Source organism: Vulpes vulpes, chromosome 2, assembly GCF_048418805.1.
Source record: "Vulpes vulpes isolate BD-2025 chromosome 2, VulVul3, whole genome shotgun sequence".
Taxonomy (NCBI): domain Eukaryota; kingdom Metazoa; phylum Chordata; class Mammalia; order Carnivora; family Canidae; genus Vulpes; species Vulpes vulpes.
In genome coordinates this window covers 31974460-31997302 of record NC_132781.1, presented here as the reverse complement: position 1 = coordinate 31997302, position 22843 = coordinate 31974460, and the positions used below count along the sequence as shown (strand labels likewise).

At 47.1% G+C, this 22843-nt stretch overlaps 1 protein-coding gene across 23 annotated transcripts in view; it reads right to left on the bottom strand.

Annotated features, from left to right (window-relative positions):
• The window catches only part of MSI2 (musashi RNA binding protein 2), a 392043-nt gene that overhangs the window by 250798 nt on the left and 118402 nt on the right, over window positions 1-22843 (bottom strand). For all 23 annotated transcript variants that reach the window (XR_003234574.2, XR_011999715.1, XM_025995990.2 and 20 more), the window contains one exon: window positions 9097-9189. Coding sequence is in view for 21 of the 23 variants with exons in the window: in XM_025995990.2 (XP_025851775.1) it covers window positions 9097-9189 (93 nt within the window). In the remaining 2 variants the exon portion in view is untranslated. The remainder of the gene's footprint in view (window positions 1-9096; window positions 9190-22843) is intronic.

Below are 22843 nucleotides of genomic sequence, written 5' to 3'. Positions count from 1 at the left end.
TTCTACTAAGACCGCCTAAAAACGACTTCCTGTAAACAAACCACTCTGCTGCGTTTTTTAATTGAATTAAATCCTTATTTTGCTCTTTAACTACAAGAAACTCACTTTTCGCTACACGGGGCAGAATTATTTTTATTTTCAAGAGATAGAGAAATAATCCCCAAGGAGGAGCCCAAACAGGAGCCCAAGGGTCCTATAGTCCAAGTCAATGACCAGCCACCCCTTGCCCCAGGACTGTGGTCTGTCTGTCCTGCTTTCCACAGGCCACTTGCTCCCTTGACACTTCCTGGCCTGTGGGAGTGCAGGTCCTGTGCTGACTCCTGCGCCAGTGGTTGAGTGAAATTAGGAAGGCAGACTGTAAATGGGACCTGAGTAAAGGTCCTGGAAAACACAGGAAGGAATATTTAAACCTGCCTGCAGGCAGTCAAAGAAAGTTTCATCCCTGTAAGGAGTTCTAAGCCAGTGTCTCCACTTTTCCCACCTCCCGTTTATTTAGAGTGGCCAACTCATTCTGGTCTGTATGTCCTGAGTTCCTGGAAACTCCTCTGTCCTAGGCAAACCAGGTCAGCTGGTCACCCTACCTTTATCCAGCATGTATGCACGTGCACGTGCGCGCGCACGCGCGCACACACACACACACACACACACACGCGCGCGCGCGCGCGCGCGCGCCACCCTGCTCTTCTCCCTACCATCAGGAATTCGATCAAGAATCCGTCAATAATATTCACTGTTTGCCTGCAGTGTGTTGCTGCCCCCCAACCCGAAGTGGCAACAAGTCATCCTGACCCTTCCCAGTAACGGTCCCTCCACCCAGATTCTTCCATCCTGGAAACGTCCTCATCACATAAATGCCCCACAGAGAAGAAAGAACCATCACCCAGGCTGCAGAAGGTATGTGGACTCATGGCGAAACAAATCCCACTTTGCCAGAGGCTCCGCTCTAGGAGGACAACACCAAGTGCAGAAAAATGGAAAAGGGATATACAAATTCAATCTATCAAATCTCCTATTTATTTTATGCAAAGTTTTCCTGGTGCTTATTAATGCCAGCTTTCCCCCTACCATTTAATCTCTGCTTCCATTTCATTCTTGGAGGCCTGTGATTATTCTAATTCAGCATTTGGATGACTTCATTTCCGCTCAAGTACACCCAGGTCAACTTGGATAGAAAAGAAAGAGGAGGAGAAGAAAAATAATCAGCTAAAAGCTATTAAATATCAGCCGTGTGCCTCATGATTGGTTTTAAAGGCAGTGGTGAGGTTAGCAACAGTCAGAAACTCAACCCTTCTGCCTCTTTCTGCATATTAACGTTTTTCTGGGGCTCTCACTCTTATGGCTTCGAATGTAAATAAAGCACCGATTGGCAGCCCACTTTGAGCTAATTCACAAATACCAAGTCTGAATATACAGAGCTGTAAAAATTTAGAGGGTGGTAACTTAGATCCGGCCGTTCTACAGAGGGACTAATTCTCAGAGGACAAAAGAAGGGGGAAAAAAGGAGAAGAAAAAGAAAAAGAAAAGCATACACGACCCATGTAATGGGGTATCCAATTGACGGGGTGGGGGGTGGGCAGGAATCTCCATATCAATGTTCACTCTACCAAACAATGGAATTCCATTTCTATGCCAAGTCTAAATGAACTGCGCTTTCTCTTCCATAAGAACCACTCCTTGCACCCACTGGCACAAGCTTGAACCACGATTTCTCAGACACTTGCAGTTCCCACTGAAGTATGTCCAGGGGGAGAAAGGCTTTCTTTCTCATGCTAACAACTCCATTGTAAGTGACGTCTTCAGAGGCTGCCAGGAGGGCTCTGGGAAGGTGAGCTGGGGAAGCGCTCAATACCCCGTCCCCATCAACCCTCCCGGGCTCATTAACCCCTTCCTGCTCGGGGCCAACCCTGTGCTGGGCCTTCCTCTTCTGGAGGGGGGCGCTGGAAAAATGAAATCAAGCCAAAAAACCATACCCGGAAGCACAGTTAAACAGCCAAGCCAGAAAGTTCAGGCCCGGTTCCTCTACCTACTACTATGCATATGAAGCATGGAATTTGATTAGCATAAGCTCAAACTTTTCCCAGCTTGCTACCCAGAAGGCATCCTGTTTTGTTATTTGTATATTTTAAAACACTGTTAACAGAGCAATAATAATGTCTGATGCATTTGCCCAACAACAGCTGGCTATATTTTATAGCTAAAAAGGAAATGTGAAGTTTTCCTAGAAACCTACAATTTCAGGAGCCCCCCTTTTTTTAAGCAAGAGAAAAGGAAAGGCAAGAAAACAAAACAAAAGAAAAAGAAAAGATTTATAAGTCAGATCGTGAGGTTGGAGTGCTCAATCAATCTCTAACTCGCCTCACTCCATTGGTTATGGCAGAAATCCGTCTATGGAGGAAAAAGTTCATCAGGAAAACACAGTTGTTTGTTTGGTAGGAGGGTTTACCTGCAAAGCCCACAGATCACATTACTTGTGGGTACTGCTTGTTTGCTTGCTGCCACCTGGCCTAGGAAGCTGAGGCAGGCAGATGAGGGAGGTTCTCCCGTTGGCTAACTGTGGCTTTTTGCTCTCAGCAGCTCTGCCAGGGGTCAGAGGGCAAATAAAGTCCCCCTCCCCCGTATGACACACTTCCGAAGGGAGAGACTGACACAAACCAGACAGAGAATTAATAAAACATGAGGACAGTGTTGGCCTTGTTCTGGGTTATGACAGGAAGAAAATTTAACACAAAAGTAGCCTTCAGCGTGGCCAGCCAGGGTGGGGACAGCAACTGGGGCCCTTCCTGGTCCACTCCACGGTTGTAACCCAAGAAGGTCTGAGAAACAGACCTCCAGAGGACAGGCGAGGCTTGGACATGCTGGCCACCTTCCAGGTGGTCTCCCTGGACAAACCACATCAGGAGACAAACACCTCCTGAGAACGCTGGTGCCCACAAAGGACAGACGGGGACTTGAGTTTTCCAGACCTGGTCCGAGCAAACCGCACGGAGCTCCATTTCTCTACAACGCGCATTTGGAAGCGATAAAAAAACATTACCTCAGAAGCACAGCTCACCGTGGGGAACACGGTAACGTTGCTTATTTATTTTCTCACGAGTCTCCTGCCTTTCAAATTTCAAAGGCTTTATAATATTTTTATGCTAGATCTATCTTCCTCTCCTCACACATACAGTATCAAAAGGAGTATCTGAGCATCCCTCCTGCACATAAAACCCAGAGCTGGGAAATAACGGGTGTCAAATACTTCCCTGGAGCACACTCTCTGACCATCCCACACACGAGCGGGACAAATGAAAAGATCTCCTCATATTAAAACGCCAATTCATTCTCGGTCTCAATTTTTTTCTCCAAAAGCTCTCAAGCACCATTCTCTGTAGCTCAAGTTCACTTTTATAGGCCCCCACACCACCCCAACCCAACAGAAGGACTCCAAAGGACTCTCTGCACCTCGTTTCCACCGGGCTCCCCTTTGATGGGACCTAAAGAGCTCTAACTGTCCAAATCCCTTTCGTTTCAGGCCTCTTCTGGCCGCCCACCACAATGAGGGGCTGGCCCAGGAAGGGGTTAAAGCCCTCATGTCAAACCGCAAACTCGGGCACTGGCCCAGAAGGGACATGGGAACCAGGGCAGCCGAGTGATAAAGGCCGGATTGTAGCAGCCCACTGGATTGGAAATGACTTGTAGGCCTAATGAAACAGAACTTTGGCAGTAAAACAGAATGAAAGGAATGAGACAATAAAAGGCTGGAACAAAGGGAGCAGAGTCGTTTCAGCTTAGCAAAATAAGCTCACTTTGTTGGTGGGGAAAGCCAAAGCCGATTAGGATAAACCAACGACTGAGCGTAAGTCTTCCAAACTAATTACACAGTTCACCATGTGAAGTATAATTGGAAGCCTCCAGATGCGGGCTGCTTTGCTTTCACAGGAGTTATATAAAGTGAGAATTACCTAGTGAGCTCGGCACCGAGCAGCCCTATCATCGAGGTGAACAGCTGAAAGGTGCAGAACTGCTCCATCCGGGACGAAGCCGAGAATTCATTAAGTTTAAAGGCCTCTTTTTGATCTCCAAAATCCTATAAGTGAGAATTTAAGAAACCGGTACTTGAAGGAGGGGCCGAAAGGGGAGAAGGAGGAAACCCACGCACACGGAGCTTCTTTGATCCCAGGGCTTTTTAATTACCAGGCTGGGCTCTTCCGGACGGCTATGCGGGGAGAACGGTGGAGAACCCTCGGATCGATTGTCTGGGTCTGTACGTGCCTATCGAGAGCATCATTCACGTGCCACTTTTCGCAATGGTCTGTGTACATCATTCCTGTACTATGAAATCGTGAGCATAGATAACGTCCACTGGGAAACCTGACGCAGTGAAATAAATTACTGCACATCAACATTCTTGACAAATGAACAGAATCTTCTCCCTCTGAGTATCAGGCTGCTTAGTGGTAAAGTAGGAGATGAGGTTTTATAAACAGCGAATAGAGGCTAGATTGTACAAAAATGAATGACTATCTGGGCTCTCCCCAGCACGGGCTGTGTGATCTCGGACAGCTCATGACCTTCCTCAACATCAGTTTGGTCATCTACATGATAGATACCCCACCTACCTTGCTTGACAGCCTTGAGAATCAGGTTTTAAAATGCATCAAAAAGCTTAGCACAAAGCACACATCCCTCAAAGTCAGAAACATCAACTCATAGCAAAAGAATCTTCATAGTAAAACCTGAACTTCACAAATTCGGAGTCTTCTTTAATTTAGATCTAGTACATGTAATAAGGAGTTGGAAATACTCTCTGGATCCCTGGGATCTTACTCACAGGATGAAGATTCTGGTTTATAAATAGCTTTTTCCAAATAGAGAATCCCTTCACTGTTCCTACATCTTGCAATCCAGAAATTAACCCTACCACAGTTATGATTGTTCCACTTATTATATCATGCTCATGGCTATTGGTAGTATCTTGTTCTGGTTATAGTCTATGGATACCTTAGATAGATACATATCTATCCATATACCGACCTATGTATATTTATGTTTTTTGGAGGTTTTATTTCTTTGAGAGACAGAGAGAGACCAAGCAACCATGCACTAGCAGGGGGAGGGGCAGAAGGAGAGGGAAAAGCAGTCTCCCCACTGAGCAGCGAGCCCAATATGGGGCAATCTCAGGACTCTGGGATCGTGACCTGAGCCGAAGGCAGATGTCCAACCGACTCAGGTGCCCCTGTATGTTTAAACACACTTTCTAGATTACTGAATTTTCAAGCTTGAAACCAACCTTATGAATAACCTAGTTTAGGGGTTGGCAAATTATGGCCCACAAGACAAATGTGGCCCATAATCTGTATTTATAAATAAAGTTTTATTGGAACACAACCGTATCTAATCATGGATGGGCCATAGCTGCTTCCTCCATATAAAAGCAGAAGTAAATAGTTGTGACAGAGACCACGTGCTCTGCAAAGCCAAGAACATTTACTATTTGACCCTTTACAACTTTTCCATCTCCTTCCCTTAGAGGAGAAACTGAGACCAGGAAAGAAATGGCCTGTTAAGGTATCATAGGGGGGGTCACTGCCCAGTGAGGCCCATCATGAGGGTCTGGAATACTTCTACCTACCTAACCTTCCTCTAATGACAGCATCAGAACAGCTACCCAGGGGGCGAGGATGGCCATCCAAGGTAGCAGAATTCTCATGCCAATGGCCACACTTCACAATCTCATCTTAAATATAAACAAGTAATGATATCTCTAACCAAGGGGGTAGGGGTAAGTTTCTGGGAGGAAGGTGGCAGGAAAGTACAAAGGGGTTTACAAACCTCTAATTTGAGTTATTTAAAGCTCTCGGTGTGTCATTCTGCACCCACCCCACTTACAGTAATGACATATTTAAACTCCCTAAGCCCAGCCCCATGATAGCAGTCTTACCCATCTTGATTGCCACCTGAAATAAACAGTTGAAGCAGCTGCCACCTCAGGCATGATGGGAAGAGGGAGAGGAGAGAGGAATGACAGCAAGGGAAACCTAGAACTCAGGTGGCAAATCCTGAATGGAGGCTTAGAAGGATGGAAAGTTCTGGATATGGAGGAAGAGGAAGCAGGATGTAAATTCTGGCTGCCATCCTGCCTTACTGGTGTGACCTTCTTTGAGGCTTTATCTCCCTCATCCTTATTGTTCACCTTTGTCAAGGGGCTGAATGACACCAAAATGCACTGTACAGATGAAATGAGGCAACATATATCCAGTTCTCAGCACTGTCCCCAGCCCATGGAGGGACACAGTCTCTTCCTTTCTTTTATACTCTTCCCACCCTAAGCCCATCCTATATAGATCAATCCAAGGTTGGAAGAGGGCCCAGAGTTTAGGTTCTGTTATCAGACAAGCCTCGAGGGGGGAAATCTGCACCCAGCTATACCTTTCAGGGGTGACCCTAAATCAAAGACTCAGTCCAGCTAGACTCCATTTAACAAACTACAAAGTGAGCAGGACAGGACCCCCACCAGCCTCCCAGAGAATAATTAAATGAAATAATGTAAGTCAATGGCCTGGCCCAGGACCCAACACAGTATATACTCACTAATAAAATTACACCTTGCTAATTTGCAGTTACCAATCTAAAAGGAGCCCCAAACAACTTTACAGCTGGGAATGTGTTCAAGCATGTGAGTCTATTTGACACAACTACGTGTGTGTGTTCTGTTTTCCTCAACCAGAATATAAACTACTGAAGGGTAGAGTCAGTATGTCAATTCACCATTGGATTGACTCACTGCCTTAAGGCACAGCATCATGGTCTCCTCTGTTTTGATCACTCTGGACTCAAATGAATGACACCAGAATCCAGAGAAGTGGTGGGCCCTGTTCAAGGAGGCACAAACATAATACCAGGCACCAGCAAGAGGAGAGATAAGCCCCTCTGAAGACAGACCCAGATAATACAAAGAGCACGTGTATGAAACAACCTACAAAAACAAGAGCACAGAAAGTGTTATGGTTTTGATATATTCAAAAGCCTTAGTCCTTTAATAAAACACCTGGTAAGTTTATACATCCTGCTGGAATCTACAAATGTTACTGCTAAATTAACTGAGCAGCTTTAGACCCAGCGCAGACCAGGCCAGGGAAGATGGTCTGTGAATGCCTCCCTGACAAGAGGAGAACTGTTCTCAGGGCAGGGATGGTTGCTACCATGGGCCTGCCCAAAGCTTGCAGAGCTTCCCACTGCTGGCATACTGAGTCCCGACTATAAGTATTAATGCAAAAAGACAGAAAGAAAGAGAGAAAAGGAGAACAAGGCAATGAGAGAGGGGGTGAGGGGGGAGAGGGAGAGAGAGAGAAAGAGAAAGAGAGAGAGAGAGAGAGAGAGAGAGAGAGAGAGAGAGGAGCCTGAAGGTGTGAACATGCAGAGGTGAAGCAGGTACAGGCCTGTCTAGAATACTCTTAACAGTCCAACTTCCCTGACAATCATGAATAGGACCATGAGATTCCAATTTATGGTTAAAAAAATAAATCCCACCTCATGTTTGCAAACACTGCTCCTGGCCTAGTTTTAGAGGCAGAACTGTAGCAAAGGGGTGCACACTCCAGAGCCTTCCATTACACAAGCTGGACCTGTCTCATTTAATTACTTCCAGTCTCTCCCCATAGGCAGGGTGGGGCTGGGTGGTAGACAAATCCCCCGCTGGTGCTTTAAATACGTCTTGAAGAGAAGTACATGGTCACCAACGCACTCAACCATTCTTCCAAACCGGCTGGAATGAATCAGCCCCCAACTGGCAATGTAAGATGGTGCCATGGGGAAGGCGTCTTTCATAACCAACCCGGAAGGGCAGTTAAGTGCCATTCTGCATGCAAAGCTGGGCTGGAGGAGGCTGATGTCTCTTTGTTGTATGTCTCCCAGCCATGCAGAAATTGATTATTACCAGAGACAGGAAAATCTCCGTTTTGAAGCTGAATATTGATCACTATCCTCATCCCAGACAGTAACTCACAACTGGACACACCTGGGGACGAGGTCAGAGCTGCCCATTACCTCGAGCAAACAAGTAAAAGCACAGAACCTTCAGACCGGTCAGTGGGCAGCAGTGCCTTGTACCACCCAGCGCAAGCACAACAGCTGTCATGGGGGAACATGAGTGACAAAGCTTAGAACAGGCACAGTGCCTTCCACCCCTCTGCCGTATCAGCCCTGCAACAGCAGAGACGCAGACCTGTGCAGAGGAGACCATCACACACCCAGACTCCCAGGACAACATCCACAACTACTCAAAGATGTGGGAAGCAGAGGGCCAGCACAGCCATTCACCTGGAAGCCTCCTGGGACATGACAGCCAGAGGAGGGGTATCACACAAAGCCAGCAGGGACAGTCTCCCCGACAAGCTGCCATGTTGGAGCCCCGGGACAACGCAGCCATCAGAGAAACACCACTTTCCAAGGCACCAGCTCCCCCTACCAACTAGAGAGAGGCTGAATTAAAGCACATCGCCCAAGGATCCACACCCTATCTGTCCATCTCTGTGATTCTGTCTGTGACCTACACACTCTCACACTCTGGTTCCTGACTGATGGGGGCGGGGGGGCGCTACATTGTTCCCAGCCTATTCTAGCAACAGAGCCCAAGGGATAATTTTACTTCTGTCTCACATACATTCTGACAGGTACAGGCCCAGCATCTTTCCCAAGTCTCCTCGGGCATCTGACAGGGGAAGGTTCAGCTGCAAAGGACCCCAGGGAGCCTCCTCTTTTAATGTATCTTCCAGAAAGGCATAGAATGAAGTCCAGCACCAACTCACAGGCCTCTAGCAGCTTCTGTGGGAGCTTCTGTCCTGTGAGTCACAATCTTGCATCCCTCCCAGCTGCTGCCACCACCGGCTCCCAGTCCAGGCCCCACGTGGCCAGCAAAACCACATTGAAAGGCCACTCTGTCTATTCCTGCAGGCACGTGGGGCACCGTGCTGACCACAAGCCAGACTCTTCCATGTCAGCTCCTGACAGATTTCACTTAAGTCTTGACAACCAAGTTCAAGGACAAGGTTCTTGAGGGCACAGCTGTGACGGAAGGAAGGGCCATGGCAGCAGCCAGCCCCACACACCACTTACCTTGCCAAACTGCTCAAAGTATTGCTTTACATCTTCCACCACTGTGTTCGCAGATAATCCGCCTACAAATATTTTCTTTGTTCTTGTGACCATCTGCAAGAAATGACAAGAGGAGGCCATGGGTTAACTAGGTTATCTGAAGCAATGCTCACTAAGGTTCTGAAACAAGCCACTCTCCACGTTTCTCTAGAAAGGCAATTTTAGATAAATTTGAGCTGTACGGACATCTCAGAATGCTGTGGAGACAGCCACGGTGGATATCTTGGGCCTTCAGGCCACAACCTGTAAGCTTGAGTTTCATACAGACACAGAGTAGACTTCAGAACCTCTAAGCCATAATACACAGCTTCATTTTCATTTCTAGCACAGAGAGAAAAGTGGCACGTCAAAGCTATTTTAAACCTAAGAGATGTGAACAGAAGAGAACTATGTGCATAAAAATCTGTCGCCCAGAAAGTACCATAAAATTTGTCAATAAGAAACACACACATCATTCAAACATATGGGTGGGCTGTCTACACCGAGCTGTTCTGAGTGCTGGTTCATGTCTGCCATCAAGACAGATGCTGACCCTGCACACAGGGGCCACTCTCCAAGCCTGATCCTTATTCTCCTTCCCCTCTTGATTCCTCATTATTCGCCTTGATTCACCCTACGCCCAATCAGGCCCAGTTAAGCCCCAGGTATCCACCCCTTTGTCCATATAAGTCCTTCTCCCCAGAATGCCTCTCTATGCCTAAACCTCCCATGGCAAGTTGTAACCATCCTGTGAGATCCAACGACCTCTAAAATGCAAGCTATCTATATAGTTCCCACATGCGAAAGCTGTCGCCTCTCTCTTCTGAAACTCTAACGCTGTAGCCACCAGCCTGTCCTGGCACCCACTTCTTCCCACCTAGTGTCAAAGTCATGGATAATCCTGTCTTTCCTACTTCCTCCCACAGACAGTAAATTCCTGATTCCTCCAGGTACCCTCCACAATGCCAAGTACAGAGCCAGGCACACATAAGCCCACACCAAATATCTGGTGGATGTGAAAACAAATTAATGTGGTCACATTTCAGAATTCCACCAGTTCCAAAGCAAAGGGAGACAGAAGTTCAATGATACAAATGATTTAGAGACAGAACCAAATATCATAAGGAAGGAGCCAAAGGTGAAACAAGAAAATGAATCTTGTTCTGAACACTGAGTTTAGGCTGTGTAGGTATGTAGGTGGGTTTTTTTTTTTTTAACATGCAATAAAAAATTTAAATGTTAAATAAAAAATGTAACACGCTCAGTGGGTACAGGGTCTCACCATTGTGGCTGCATATGATAAAAACCCAATGTCTTAACCTGAGGGGAGAAATTCTGTTGCAACATACATGTGTATCAAATCATAATGTTTGTACACTTTAAAGATCTTATAATTTTGTCAGTTACACCTCAGTAAAGCTGAGGGGAAAATGTTTTATGAGAATATATAAATAAAAGCATGACTGAAACCCAGAAATAAGGGAATAAGACAAAACCGATTTAAAAAAAAAAATCCCACCATGTCATATCCGGTCTATTACAATTCGATGTGGGATGCCTAAGTACAGGGGCCATGGCTGCCAGGATCCCCGCTGTCCCCAAGGCTGAGCCATACTGGCAGAGGGAATGTACCAACCACCCCACCTCCAGCAGGAGCTCCCTGGCTGAGAGACATCTGGTTGGTGACAGGCAGGCTGTGCCGAGGAGCGCTCCCCTGAGGTCTGATCCTGTGCTTTGTACTGTGAAGTCCCGGACCAGAGTGTCAGTCCCACCTAAGCCTGAACTCCCATCAATCGGGAAGCCTGGTTGCCACGAATGGGAGGCTCCGAGACTGCAAAGAGCTCAGGTTTTGGCTTAGTGGCTTCTGGAAGGGACATGTGCCACCACAGCCCACTGACAGAGCTCCATCTGGAATGTCCTTGTAATCAACCTGGTACACTATTTTAAGAGGACATTGTCCTAGCAAGTCTGCACACTTCCTGTGAGCTCTGAGAGCCATGCATTGGTTCCACATGTGTTTAAAGCTGTGATTTACTGCTTTTCATCTCTTTTCAGATGAACAGGAGAGGCAGAGGAGATCGTGTACATGAAAACATTCTGTGACAGTCCCACCAGCGTCTGCAGTGCCAACTCCAAGAACCTCTCGTTAACCAGTGGGTATCTTATTCTGCTCCATATTGTCCATCTCCCTTCTCAGCCATTCGGTAGGTCTACCCTGGCAGAACAGGTACCTACCCATGAAGGTGACCTACCTGTCCAGATTTCAATCTGTCCCTACACTCACTCACTGACCACCAAATTTGACTACCCTAACTTTCCCAATGTGTTCATTCAACAGATACATTGAGGGCTAGGTGTTGGAGCCTACATTCCAATACAATGTAGAATTTAATCCACTATAAAATGGAGATATAATAATTAGCCTACCACGCAAGGTTTCTATTAGGACTAAATTAAATAACATATGCCAAAGTGTCTAGCAGGACATCAGGCAGATGCTAGATAAGTGGTCACTGTAACTGAATCCAAAGTCAATTACTAAATTCATCCTTCAAGCTCAGAATAAATGTATGGCAGAAAGAGACTTTACAGAAAAATCTTTGATAAATCAACTCTGGGTGCCCCATTTTCTTCCACTGTAATTTCAAAACCACTTTCCTGAATCTCTACATGATTTCAGATGGGCAAAGACTCCCAATAGTTTCATTTCAGATTTTTCATTCCTGTTTTTTTCCCCCTATCAGCCAGGTAATTAAATATCTATAAAGAAACACTACTGTGATCCACAAGCATGCACTAGTGGAGTTCTCAACTTAAAGAAACTCTAGAGGAGCATTCTATAAAATGAACCCTATGGTGCCATTTATACATTGTTTAGAGCCAGGGTGAGTATAGAGCAGACCCTATTTATATTCCAAAATGTTCACACGGACCCAGATAATTAAATGAGTAACATGTCTTCATTCCAAATAACAGAAGTCAACAGAATGTTCATTCCCCAGTAACTGGTTAAATGAAAAGGCCCCCTCTTACACTCTCTACAGTCTCTCAACAGCCATAAACTTATCATGCCAGAGCCTTAAATGCTGGGGCAGACATCCAGGTATAAACCACACAGTCCCAAAAAAGTCTGTAAAATACTTTTTTTAGAAGGATGAGAAATCCCAGGCCCCAAACACCACGCCAAAATGTCCAAGTTACTAAAACATCCTCTCCAGGAACCAGCTCAGATACAGTGATGGATCCCACTCTTCAGCAAACACTAAGGGAAACTGGTTTAATCAAAACCTTCCAGACGTGAAAAGGCCAGTGGGAAGATGTGCAACACTTGGTTAGCTGCTCACCAATGTCTTGGCTTTGTGAGGGGGTGGGCAACAGGGCTGTGCACTGTGACCTCTCTTGCCAGGGGCACACTGGAGGAAACGGGAGTGATTTACTTTGGGAATCCTGATGGCATCACTGCTAAATGGACTATGCAGTGCTTGATGATTTGCATTCTGTAGAGACACAGAAAGCAGGTGGAGGACTCTAGAATCACACACTCCACACACTCTCCACTCAGTTTCCCTTCTACCTCCAAGGCTACCAAGAAGGGCAGGGCAGGGGTGGGGCTAGATGTCCTGTCCAGGCTCCCTGTGGGTCTAAACTGGAGGTCCTCAGAGTCCCATCGATACTATCAAAGTTTCTGTGTCCACTTTGTCTGCTCGCATGTGCACGTGTGTGTGTGTCTGGGGTAACTCTCTGGTCCCAATCCTTCAGTCTTGGCTTCGACTTGCCCCCAGGAACCCCTCAGCTCCTCCAGAACTTAAAGCCTCTTCTGACCTCAGAAACAGGGAACAGGACAAATTACTACTGGTCCCCCTGACTCCAGAGTCCTTTGCATTATAAAAAGTCCTCTCTACCCACAGTGGAGAGAGCCACCTGTGCTTTCTTCCTGCCCTAGACCCTTTGAGTAACTGTTTCCTAACCCACAGCCCTCACACCAATACAGTACTGAACCACAAAAAGCAAGGGAAGCTGGTCACTGCACACCAAAATGCTCAGGCAGCCCCAGGCGGTCCCCACAGTGCACCCAAATGGAAAGAGCCATCCATCTGTTCCAGAGAGGGCTCACTCCAAAATCCATTAGGAAAGTCATCTTAAATGTCCTTTGCGTGGAGTTTTTGGTGGGAGGGATTGTAGAAAACACTTTTTATGTGAATGCTTTCCACACTTTGAGACACCAGATACCCACCCAGCAACCACTTGGGGACAGCCACCTCCCCCAACAGATGCCCTTACTTTTATGGTTTAGGGCGGCCCTCTGGGAAGTGGTGTGTGTGTGTGTGTGTGTGTGTGTGTGTGTGTGTGTGTAGTGTGCATCAGGGGGTGGAGAGTGTTCAGGCTCTCACAAATCATTGCTGCACATTTTGCATCTAGACCCATAATTTAACTAAACATCACTGCTCTCCACACCTCTTGGCTCTACAAAGAAAACCCCAGCACCCATTCCAGTTTGGAAAATTGCTATTTACACATAAGAACTGGCCAAAGCCAGCTGCTAACTAGAGCTGTAAAGAACACTCCACCTTCCTGCTTCTAACCAGAGCGCTGCTTTATGTTTTTTTTTTAAGTTTCAAAAAATCCCTCTAAAAAAATGTGTTTGAATCTGAAATGGTCACTCAGAGTGGGACCAATGGTTGTATTTTATAAAACAGAATAAAGCAGAAGAGTATGCATGCATATATGTGTGTTGAAAGCAGAGGTTGGAGGTATTAGATAAGAGAAATTACTTTGAAGAATGAGTTTATGAGGAAAACTTAGCTCTAGGAGCTTTGCCCCAAAGATATTAGTTGCCACATAGGAAAACAATAATAACTAAAAATGTTTCTCATCCTGACAAATGCATGGAAAAAAGGCAGGCAGCAACTCTGGAGAGTCTTGAATGGGTAGAAAAGAAGCCCAGGGAATTTAAGTCAGCTCTTGCCATCACCACGTTCCTGCAAAGAGCTCCAATTCCCCCTCTAGTGACACATATGGGCCATCTTCACTGACCAAGAACAATGGCGCTCATTTATAGAAGCTCTCCCATCTGTGGGAGCCCCAAGATGGAGAAAGGAAGATGTAAGGGCACTAGTGCTGGGCAGGATTTTGCAAACCGGACTGCCCATCGTCCCCATTATACAGAAGGAAAAATCAAGTCCAAGCAAGTTGGTTTAGGTGCTGGTTAAAGGCAAGCAGAGTGACAAGGGAAAATGGACATGCTGGCAGATACCATGCAATTCTATCCCAGACTCTGAATCTGGTGAACATTTTTCAGATTCTTAGATGAAATTGTATGTTATCATCAAAGTATCAGTTCCCTGCATCTGAGAATTAAGCCCAGTCTTTGTATGGCAAAGATGCTCTCTCAGGGCTCACCGGGGTCACAGAAGTCCCAAACTCCACAACCTCATTCCACAGGGAGTTTCCTCCAAGGGACATGCCCTCTAAAACTCCCAAGTTCCCCCAGCATTTGTTTACATCTTTCCCTCCTCCCTCTAAACTATCACTCTTAAAAAAAATAAAAATTAAAAAAAATATAAAAAATATAAAAAAATAAACTACCACTCTTGCTACTACCATCACCACTGCCACCACCATCATATATGAATCCAGTGGCAAAACTCACTTAGCACACAAAAGCAGAACCCAGGTTAGGTACTAGAATCTTCTCCAAATGATTCTAGAATCACACATGGAAAAAGATGAAAGTCAGTTGACTAGAGACCCCAATATTCATGTCTACCCAGATCTTTGGAAACAGGGCCTTTGCATATGTCATCAGTTAAGGATCTTGGGTACAGGGAGGGCCCTAAGTCTAGAGGCCAGTGCCCTTACAAGATGAGAAGGGACATGCACTACATACAGAAGAGCCATGGGAGGATGAAGCAGAGACTGAAGTGATGTGTCTACAAACCAAGGAACACCAAGAACTGCTGCCAGCTACCAGGAGGTAGGAGAGAGGCACGGACAGCTTCTCCTTCAGTCTTCCAGAAGTAACGAGCCCTGCCAATGCTTTCATTTCAGGCTTCTGGACTCCTGAACTGGGAGAGAAGACATTCCTATGCTTTAATGCCCCCCAGGCTATCTCAACTTGTTATGGCAGCCCCAAGAAACCTATAATGAAGACCCACCACCTGGGGGAGGCCCTCAGATACTAGAGACCTGGCCTTGCTTTTTCTTTGTGACCACAGAGTAGAATTCACATGGAGGAACCCACTGTCATGGGGGAGGAGAACGCTACACCCACATGTGTGACAATCTGAACTTGCCCCCAATGAAGGCAGGTCACACCTGTCACTTGCATACCCACTATGGCAAGGGCCACAGGGACAAGCCTCTGCCTCAAAATGTAAGGCAATACCTACTGGGAGATGAGGAAGTAAGGACGAAAGAGAAGACACCCAAATGCTGCCCACAGAGTCAGGATCCCCTGGCATAGCACTTCATACATGAGGGAACAGCATTCACACCTGACACAACCCAAGTGGCTAAGAAAGGCCCTTGTCTCCCACTGAAGGCCCTTAGTACCTGTGTGTCCTTCCACGTTCCAAAGCTCTGCCCTTACCGCACACTCACTGCACGAGGGCTATGCCCTTCTCATGAACTGCCTTACTTGGCCTCACGTCAATCCTACATCGGGTCTCAGCCTCTCCCCCACAGTCAAGGAAACGGAAACTCAGAGATGGCTAAGTGCCCAAAGTCTCACAGTACCAGAGTGGCAAAGGGAAGAGCCAAAATCTCACCCTTTCTATTCGCTGAAGTGTCCTGCCCCTTCATTTGTGACTAAGGTGTCTTCTTTTCTCCCAGCAGAAAAAAAGAGGGGCCGAGAGAGGAGAGGGTACCATGAGAAGCAAGTCTGACTCTGTCCTTTGCAAGCCTGAAGCAAAGATGCAGAAATGACAGGCCAGACACTGCTGGTGGGGATGGACACAAAATGGCACAGTCTGTCCCTCAGACGGTTACACACAGAGTTACTACTACATGACCCAACAAGTCCACTCCCAGTACATACCCAAGAGAAATTAAAACATACGTCCACCCAAAGCCTCTCACACAAAACGTTCACTGCAGCATTGTTCGTAAGAGTCAAAAAACGGAAACAACCCAAATGCCCATCAAGGATGAATGGATAAATTAAGTGTGATGTATCCATGTAATGGAATATTGTTCAGCCACAAAAAGGAACAAAATACTGACATGCTGCAACGCGGATAAGCCTCCAAAACATTACCTGAGAGAAGCCAGTCATAAAAGGCCACACATACTGTAGGATTTCATTCACATGAAGGTTCGTGACAGGTTTAACGCCACAGCAACAGAAAGTGGATTAGTGGTTGCTTTGGGGTTGGGGAGATGGGATCATGATGGTGAAAGAGTATGAGGTTTCTTTTGGGGGTGATGAAAATGCTCTAACATGGACTGTGAAGATGGTGCACATATCTGCAAATATACTAAAAACCACTGAACTGCACTCTCAAATGGGTAAATTGTACGGCCTATGAATTATATCTCAATAAGGCTGTTCTTTTTTCTTTTTTTTTTTTTTCCTGAGAGGCCAAAAAGATCCCTAAATCGAGAGTCTGAATGCAAAAAGGGCTTAAAATAAACCCAAGTGCCCCAGAAAGCATGCTCTCCCCAGCTACTGCATCCGCCAGCCACTTCTACATGCTTAGCTTCGCCCCTGGTTGACCACTGGACAAAGGTGTAACAATATTTGATGTTGCCAACTGCAGAAATTAATTTAACTTCAGAGGAAACTAATTATAAATATAACCCCAAATGTTTCTCCAAGCTCGCTCTCTCCTCATCTACAGCTATGAGCCAGAGAGCACTAGGGTTCAGGCTACAATTTGGCATTCCCTCTAAATAGCTTTAAAATTGGAAGGAAAAAAATAGCCTTCATCTATATGGGCTGGAATATAATTTACACACAATTATCCAGCATAGTCAGGTTACAACATTACCCCTGATTAAAACAACAGTAACTCACCTAAAGGAGAACGTGCTCTTGTAATGAAATGATCAGGCTGTTCAGGCAGGCTCCCCACCTCCAGCCCGGAGCCCTCTGCCTGGCTCCCTCCCAGGCTAATTTAACAATACTACTTCCTCTCATCCTTGGGGGGATGCAGCCACCCGCAGAGGGGTGACCCGTCCACAGACTGGTATCAGAGAGTCATATCGTAGACAGTGGCGCTCAGACTAGGAACACGGGGTGGTGCGGGGACCAAACAAGGTGCAGAGATGGAGTGTTGCCTTGGAAAGCACAAGAAGTTAAGGATCGTGACCCAAGCGTCAACCGATGCTGAGCGGCGAGGTGGCTGGCCGGCCGTCACTCTGATCACAGGCACCTGATCTGTTCTGCGCCCACAGGTGGCTCCTCCGTCACTCCACCCTTCTTGGAGCCCTCACCCCCTAAGACTTGCCACAGAGTGAGTCACGGGAGGCCCCACCAACTCTCTCCGGTCTTCTAATGATTGCCAATACGGAGATGCAATTAAAACCCATCATCTTTTACAGCAGCGGTATTAAGCGAAATTAAGTAAGTACCCTTTACTGTTGCTGAATTTGCCAGGAAGCCACGCATCCCTGCATACGAAAGAAGTGCCTGCAAAGCCCCAGCAAGAAGGCCAAGGCAGATTCTCAATAAACCCCAGAAAGGTGGGGAAGAAGGGTCAGCCGGGATGGCGGGGCTGCTGGGAACTCAGTGCCTTCCATCTGTGCCTGTCACTCCCACCGTGCAGCCTGGTGGAATTCTTCTGGAGACCTGGAGGACGCCTCACGGTGAGGGGCAGGGCCCTGGAGATGGGGACACAGATCACCCAGGGTGCCCAGCCTACAGCAGTGATCCAAATGCCACAATGGCCATAACTTTAAGACCCGTTCTCTCTGCCCACCCGCTTGCACTACCAGGCACATCGGTGCAGACATATGGCAGGGCAAATATCCACCCTGGCCCTGGGATGAGATTAAGTCAAGTCTCTTGGCAATTCTGGGCCTCACTTTTCCCTTTGAAAAATGGGCCTGAGACCCTGGTGTGGACAACACAAACTGAGGCAGCGACTGTGCGATCGGAACTCTAAGAAGGCCAAACCCAAGCGTCTAACCCCAACCCTGCTGCAGGCTGGCCCGGCATCTGCCTACAGACCAGGCCGCTGGGCACAGCCTTCAGAGTACCCCTCTCCGAGCCCCACCAGGAAGCACTGGCCAAAGGGAGTGCACATGCTCAGTTCAGGAAAACAGGAAAACCAGGCTTAGGAGGGCATTCGGTTATCTGTATTCTGGGAAAGGCTGCCCCAGAGAAACTTCCAGAACCCACTCCAGTGAGAACAAGACCTGTTCTCATCAGCAACAACCAAAGGGCTCTTCTTAGGAGGGAAAGCGTAAAAACTTTGCTGGCAGGCACGCTCTGAAGCCAAGGCGGCCCATCCCCCCACCCCTCCAGTTGATTTCAGGAAAAGAACAAATGGCAGCCTTAACCCTTAGCCTTGATTATCTTCATTAGCATATTTTAGATGCACACGGCAATCAGTTCTTGATGAGCAAGTTTTACCTAATCCGCAAAGCTGAGCCAGGCTGCAGGTTCGCGACACTCCCGTTGTGCAGTGGCACCCAGCCCAGCAGCACCTCACAATCTCCTGGGGCTGCTGAAAACTTGGTGATACCTGCCCCACCCTCGGGATGCTGATCTTATTGGTCGGCAGTGAGGCCTGGGCATCAGTCATTTTTTCTAACATTCTCCAGAAGATTCTAAGGTGCAATCAGGGTTCTGTGAGAAGCAGCTTGAACCCCAACTCAGCCATTTCCCTCCTGTAATTGTAGGCAAGCCACAAGTAAAGCGGAGGCAACTGCTACATGCCACGGAGCTGCCCTAGGCCTCATGAGAGATGAGTATGTGAAAGCACCTGGCACACAGTAGGTGCTCAGAAAATGACTGCTGAATTATAGGAGAGTGACCCTGGAGACCAAGGACGACCAGAAGACAAACTGCAGAGAATAGTCTGTGGCAGAGAGACATACCCATTCGTTCCTTCTCCCATCAGATGTGTTTTGAGGACCTACTGTGTGCCAAGTGCTGTGCTAGGCTCCATGTATGTTAAATGGAATGAGATCTGGTGTCTGCCTAACTCTGGGAAATGAACAAGGGGTAGTGGAAAGGGAGGTGGGCAGGGGGTTGGGGTGACTGGGTGATGGGCACTGAGGGGGGCACTTGGTGGGATGAGCACTGGGTGTTATGCTAAATGTTGGCAAATTGAACTCCAATAAAAAAAAATTTAAAAAAAAGATCTGGTGTCTGCTCTGAACATCCTCACTGTCAAGGAAGAGGCTGTGTTATGGTAGCAAGGTGGAGCTTTGTGGGCACCGGGCTGGGCATGACCTGAGACTTGATGGTTAGCAGGAGGTAGGCAGGAAAGAAAGGGGAGAAGGACCTCCTCAGCAGAAGCAGCAGCATCTTCAATGTTGGCCAAAAGGCCACAAGTGGACATGAACAAATGTGGCCAAGGTGTTGATGGAATGCAAGCAGGAGAGGGGCCAGGCTCCACAGGGAAGGCCTGCAGGGAGGAGACAGAAACCTCCACACGGCTGAAACGAAGGGAAGCCACCCTTCACTCGGGAAAGAGAAAAGCAGGGTCGTCGTGGGGGGCTGGGTCATTTAACGCTAAGTGTTGGCCTAGGCAGGAGTGGTGAGGAAAGCAAGCACCAACTAGAATGAAGGCACCTAGACACAGTCCAAGTGACATGTGTGGAGCCTGGGGTCAGCTTCCCATCAGCAGGTCTCTCCCTATTCTACCATCCACAGTGCCAAAAACATCGGGGGGGGGGGGGGAGGGGGTCGTGGGGTGGGGGGGAGTGCGGGGAGGAGGAGGGCAGAAGGAAAGATAAGCACATTGCACCCTTGGTGTGGTCGCCTTTGGAATCACACTCAGCCATCTGTTAGGTCATAAATCTTACTCGTCAAGAAAAAGTCAAATTTCCCCCTCCCCCAGGATGTGCTGGTCTGGCCCTTGCCACCTGCCACAAGTAACTTCCTTTGAGGGATAAAGGAGGAGCCAAGGAGGGTTTGTAGTGAAAGAGAGCAGCCTAGGAAACCATGAGCAAGGCTTTCCACCATTTATTAAATATCTTACCCCCAAAGGGATGGAAGGTGATCTTTCTAAATCCAAGAAAGTTTTTATGGAGACTGAAAAAAGCACCAGATTTGGAGATTCTGGAGATGAGGGCCAGATTTCAATCCCAGCACCCCAAGCCAGCCAAGTGATAAAGTAGGAAGAAGAGCAACCCAGGAAGTTCAATCCCAACCATATATACTAGGTGATCCTGACCGAGCTTCTCCAAACTTGGGTTTCTCCTTCTACAAAATGAGATTAAAAGAGTTACACATGAAACGTGCTTAGCATGGGGTGGAATGACAGGCACATAAAAGTTCCTCTCCGCAGTTCCACTACCTTCCCTTCCCAAGTGATTTCGTCCCTGTTCAGCTGTGAATAGGGATCAAACCTTCCCTGCCTGCCCCACGGACTAAACAACAGAAAAAAAGCACTTGGAAAAGGCACAGAGCAAACTCTAAATTTAATGACTAATTATGATTCTACTTCTCTCAGATATCTCAGACACCACTTCGCAATCAGCCCACGTCCAGTGGCAGCACTGAACAACCATGGTATTCCAAAGGCACCTCTGGCAACAAAGGGTGCTATCTCAGCACCAAGCCATGTCTTTATCTGCCTTACCCTAGGCAGCCCCTTACCCTATGAAGAGTAACAGACTGTTCTACATAGGAAGGTCATTCTCCATAAGAGATAAAACTGTCTATGCCTCGGAGGTAGTAATATTTCTCTGCTACACCGATATCCTAGTAGGTCTGTGCTTTCCTCATGCCAGGAACATATTTCTATAAATCCTCACATAAAAGAAAACTTTATTTTCCAGAGGGACAAACTAGGTGGGGGAAGGAAACAACATTCATAGCAAAAACATTCACCAATCAAACAGAATGCTTGCCTGCCAGGAACTTTACTAAATGTGTAGTGTTACAGATGTTTTATGGTCATGATGTCTGTTCTATTTAAAATACTTGCACTAAGCCAACCAAACAATAGAAAAGAGAAAAAGAAAAGACACGTCCCCCAATGTGCCCAACCCAGCTAACTGGTCTGGGCTGGATGTTTATTGAGGCAAAGAGGTGACTGGGGACCTGTAACTGTCAGCCAAAACGTGGAGGGCTCATTTCATAGTTCACTCTGGAGGGCTGTCAAATCAGCCACACGGCCCAGCAAATGGCGCACGGTCTCTCAGAAGGGCACTTCATCCTGGAAGACCAGGGTCTTCTATGGGAAAATTGCTCTGCACCTGGCAAGCGCTTAATAAAATCTAGTTCCCTTCCCTCAAGGAAAAACAATCTGCCCAGTTAAACCTCATTTGTCCAACAACATTCATTCCCTCCACAAACATTTGTTCAGTGCCCACTATGCATAAAGGTATTGAGCTAGGGCTTCACAACCAATCCACAGCGGTCAGGATGCCCCACCCACCCCCCAAAATGGAAGCCTCCTAATGGAGGGCTGTGGTCAATCAAACCCCCAAGAATGGAAGCTTCATAAATTCAAGGACTTTTGTCTGTTTTGTTCACCAGTGTATACCAAGCACCCAGGAGAATGCCTGGCATACAGTAGGCACATAATAAATATGGGCTGAACAAATGAGTGAATGAGTATTTCCTGCCATGAATCACCCAGTCTGTGGATGATTCTAGGCCCTTGAGCACCCATCTTGTCTCCTTTCTCTCCCTTTGGGTAATTCTGAGAACTCCTTACTGCTGGCACAATAAGATGAAAGGCTTCATTCCTTTCCTGAGAACAGCTGGCCGAAGTTCTATCTAGGAGCCACAGAGAACACAGGCTGCTACACCAGACGATCCCGCCAGGCGGAGGCACACATACCTTCTCCTATGATTCAGACACACATAGCTGGTGATTTGTTAGAGGCATCTTTATATATAAAAAGGACAACTGGGGATCCCTGGGTGGCGCAGCAGTTTGGCGCCTGCCTTTGGCCCAGGGCGCAATCCTGGAGACCCGGGATCGAATCCCACGTCGGGCTCCCGGTGCATGGAGCCTGCTTCTCCCTTTGCCTATGTCTCTGCCTCTCTCTCTCTCTCTCTCTCTCTCTCTCTCTCTCTCTGTGACTATCATAAATAAAATAAAAAAAAAAAAAGGACAACTGATGACTCTGGATATGAAACCATTTAAAAAGTCATGTGAAATGGGGAAGGGCATGAAACACCCGGCAATCACAGACTCGGTGACCACTCCCCGGATCTGTATCACCAGCCCCTGATTAATTACATTTGACCTCAGACATTCATGACCATCTAGTCCCCACCAGGCTGTAGGAGCCCAAACGATTTAGTTCTCTGTCTTAGAGCTCTCACAGGGGCCTGACAAAGACACGCAGTGGCATGAGCATGCAAAAAAAGACAGGGATCCACGATAAGCTCTGTCAGGAGAGTCAGAGAAGACTTCAAAGAGGAGATGCCAACTAAACTGGGGTTTTAAAGGATGAGTAGGAGTTTTCCAGGAAGATAAGAAGAACAAGTAGAGTCACAGCAGCATGAAATATCACTGTTTCAGGCACCAAAACGTTCAGCAGTATCACAAATCACGAGGAAAGGAGAAACTGCTGGGAGATAAGTACTGATGCAAGGGTT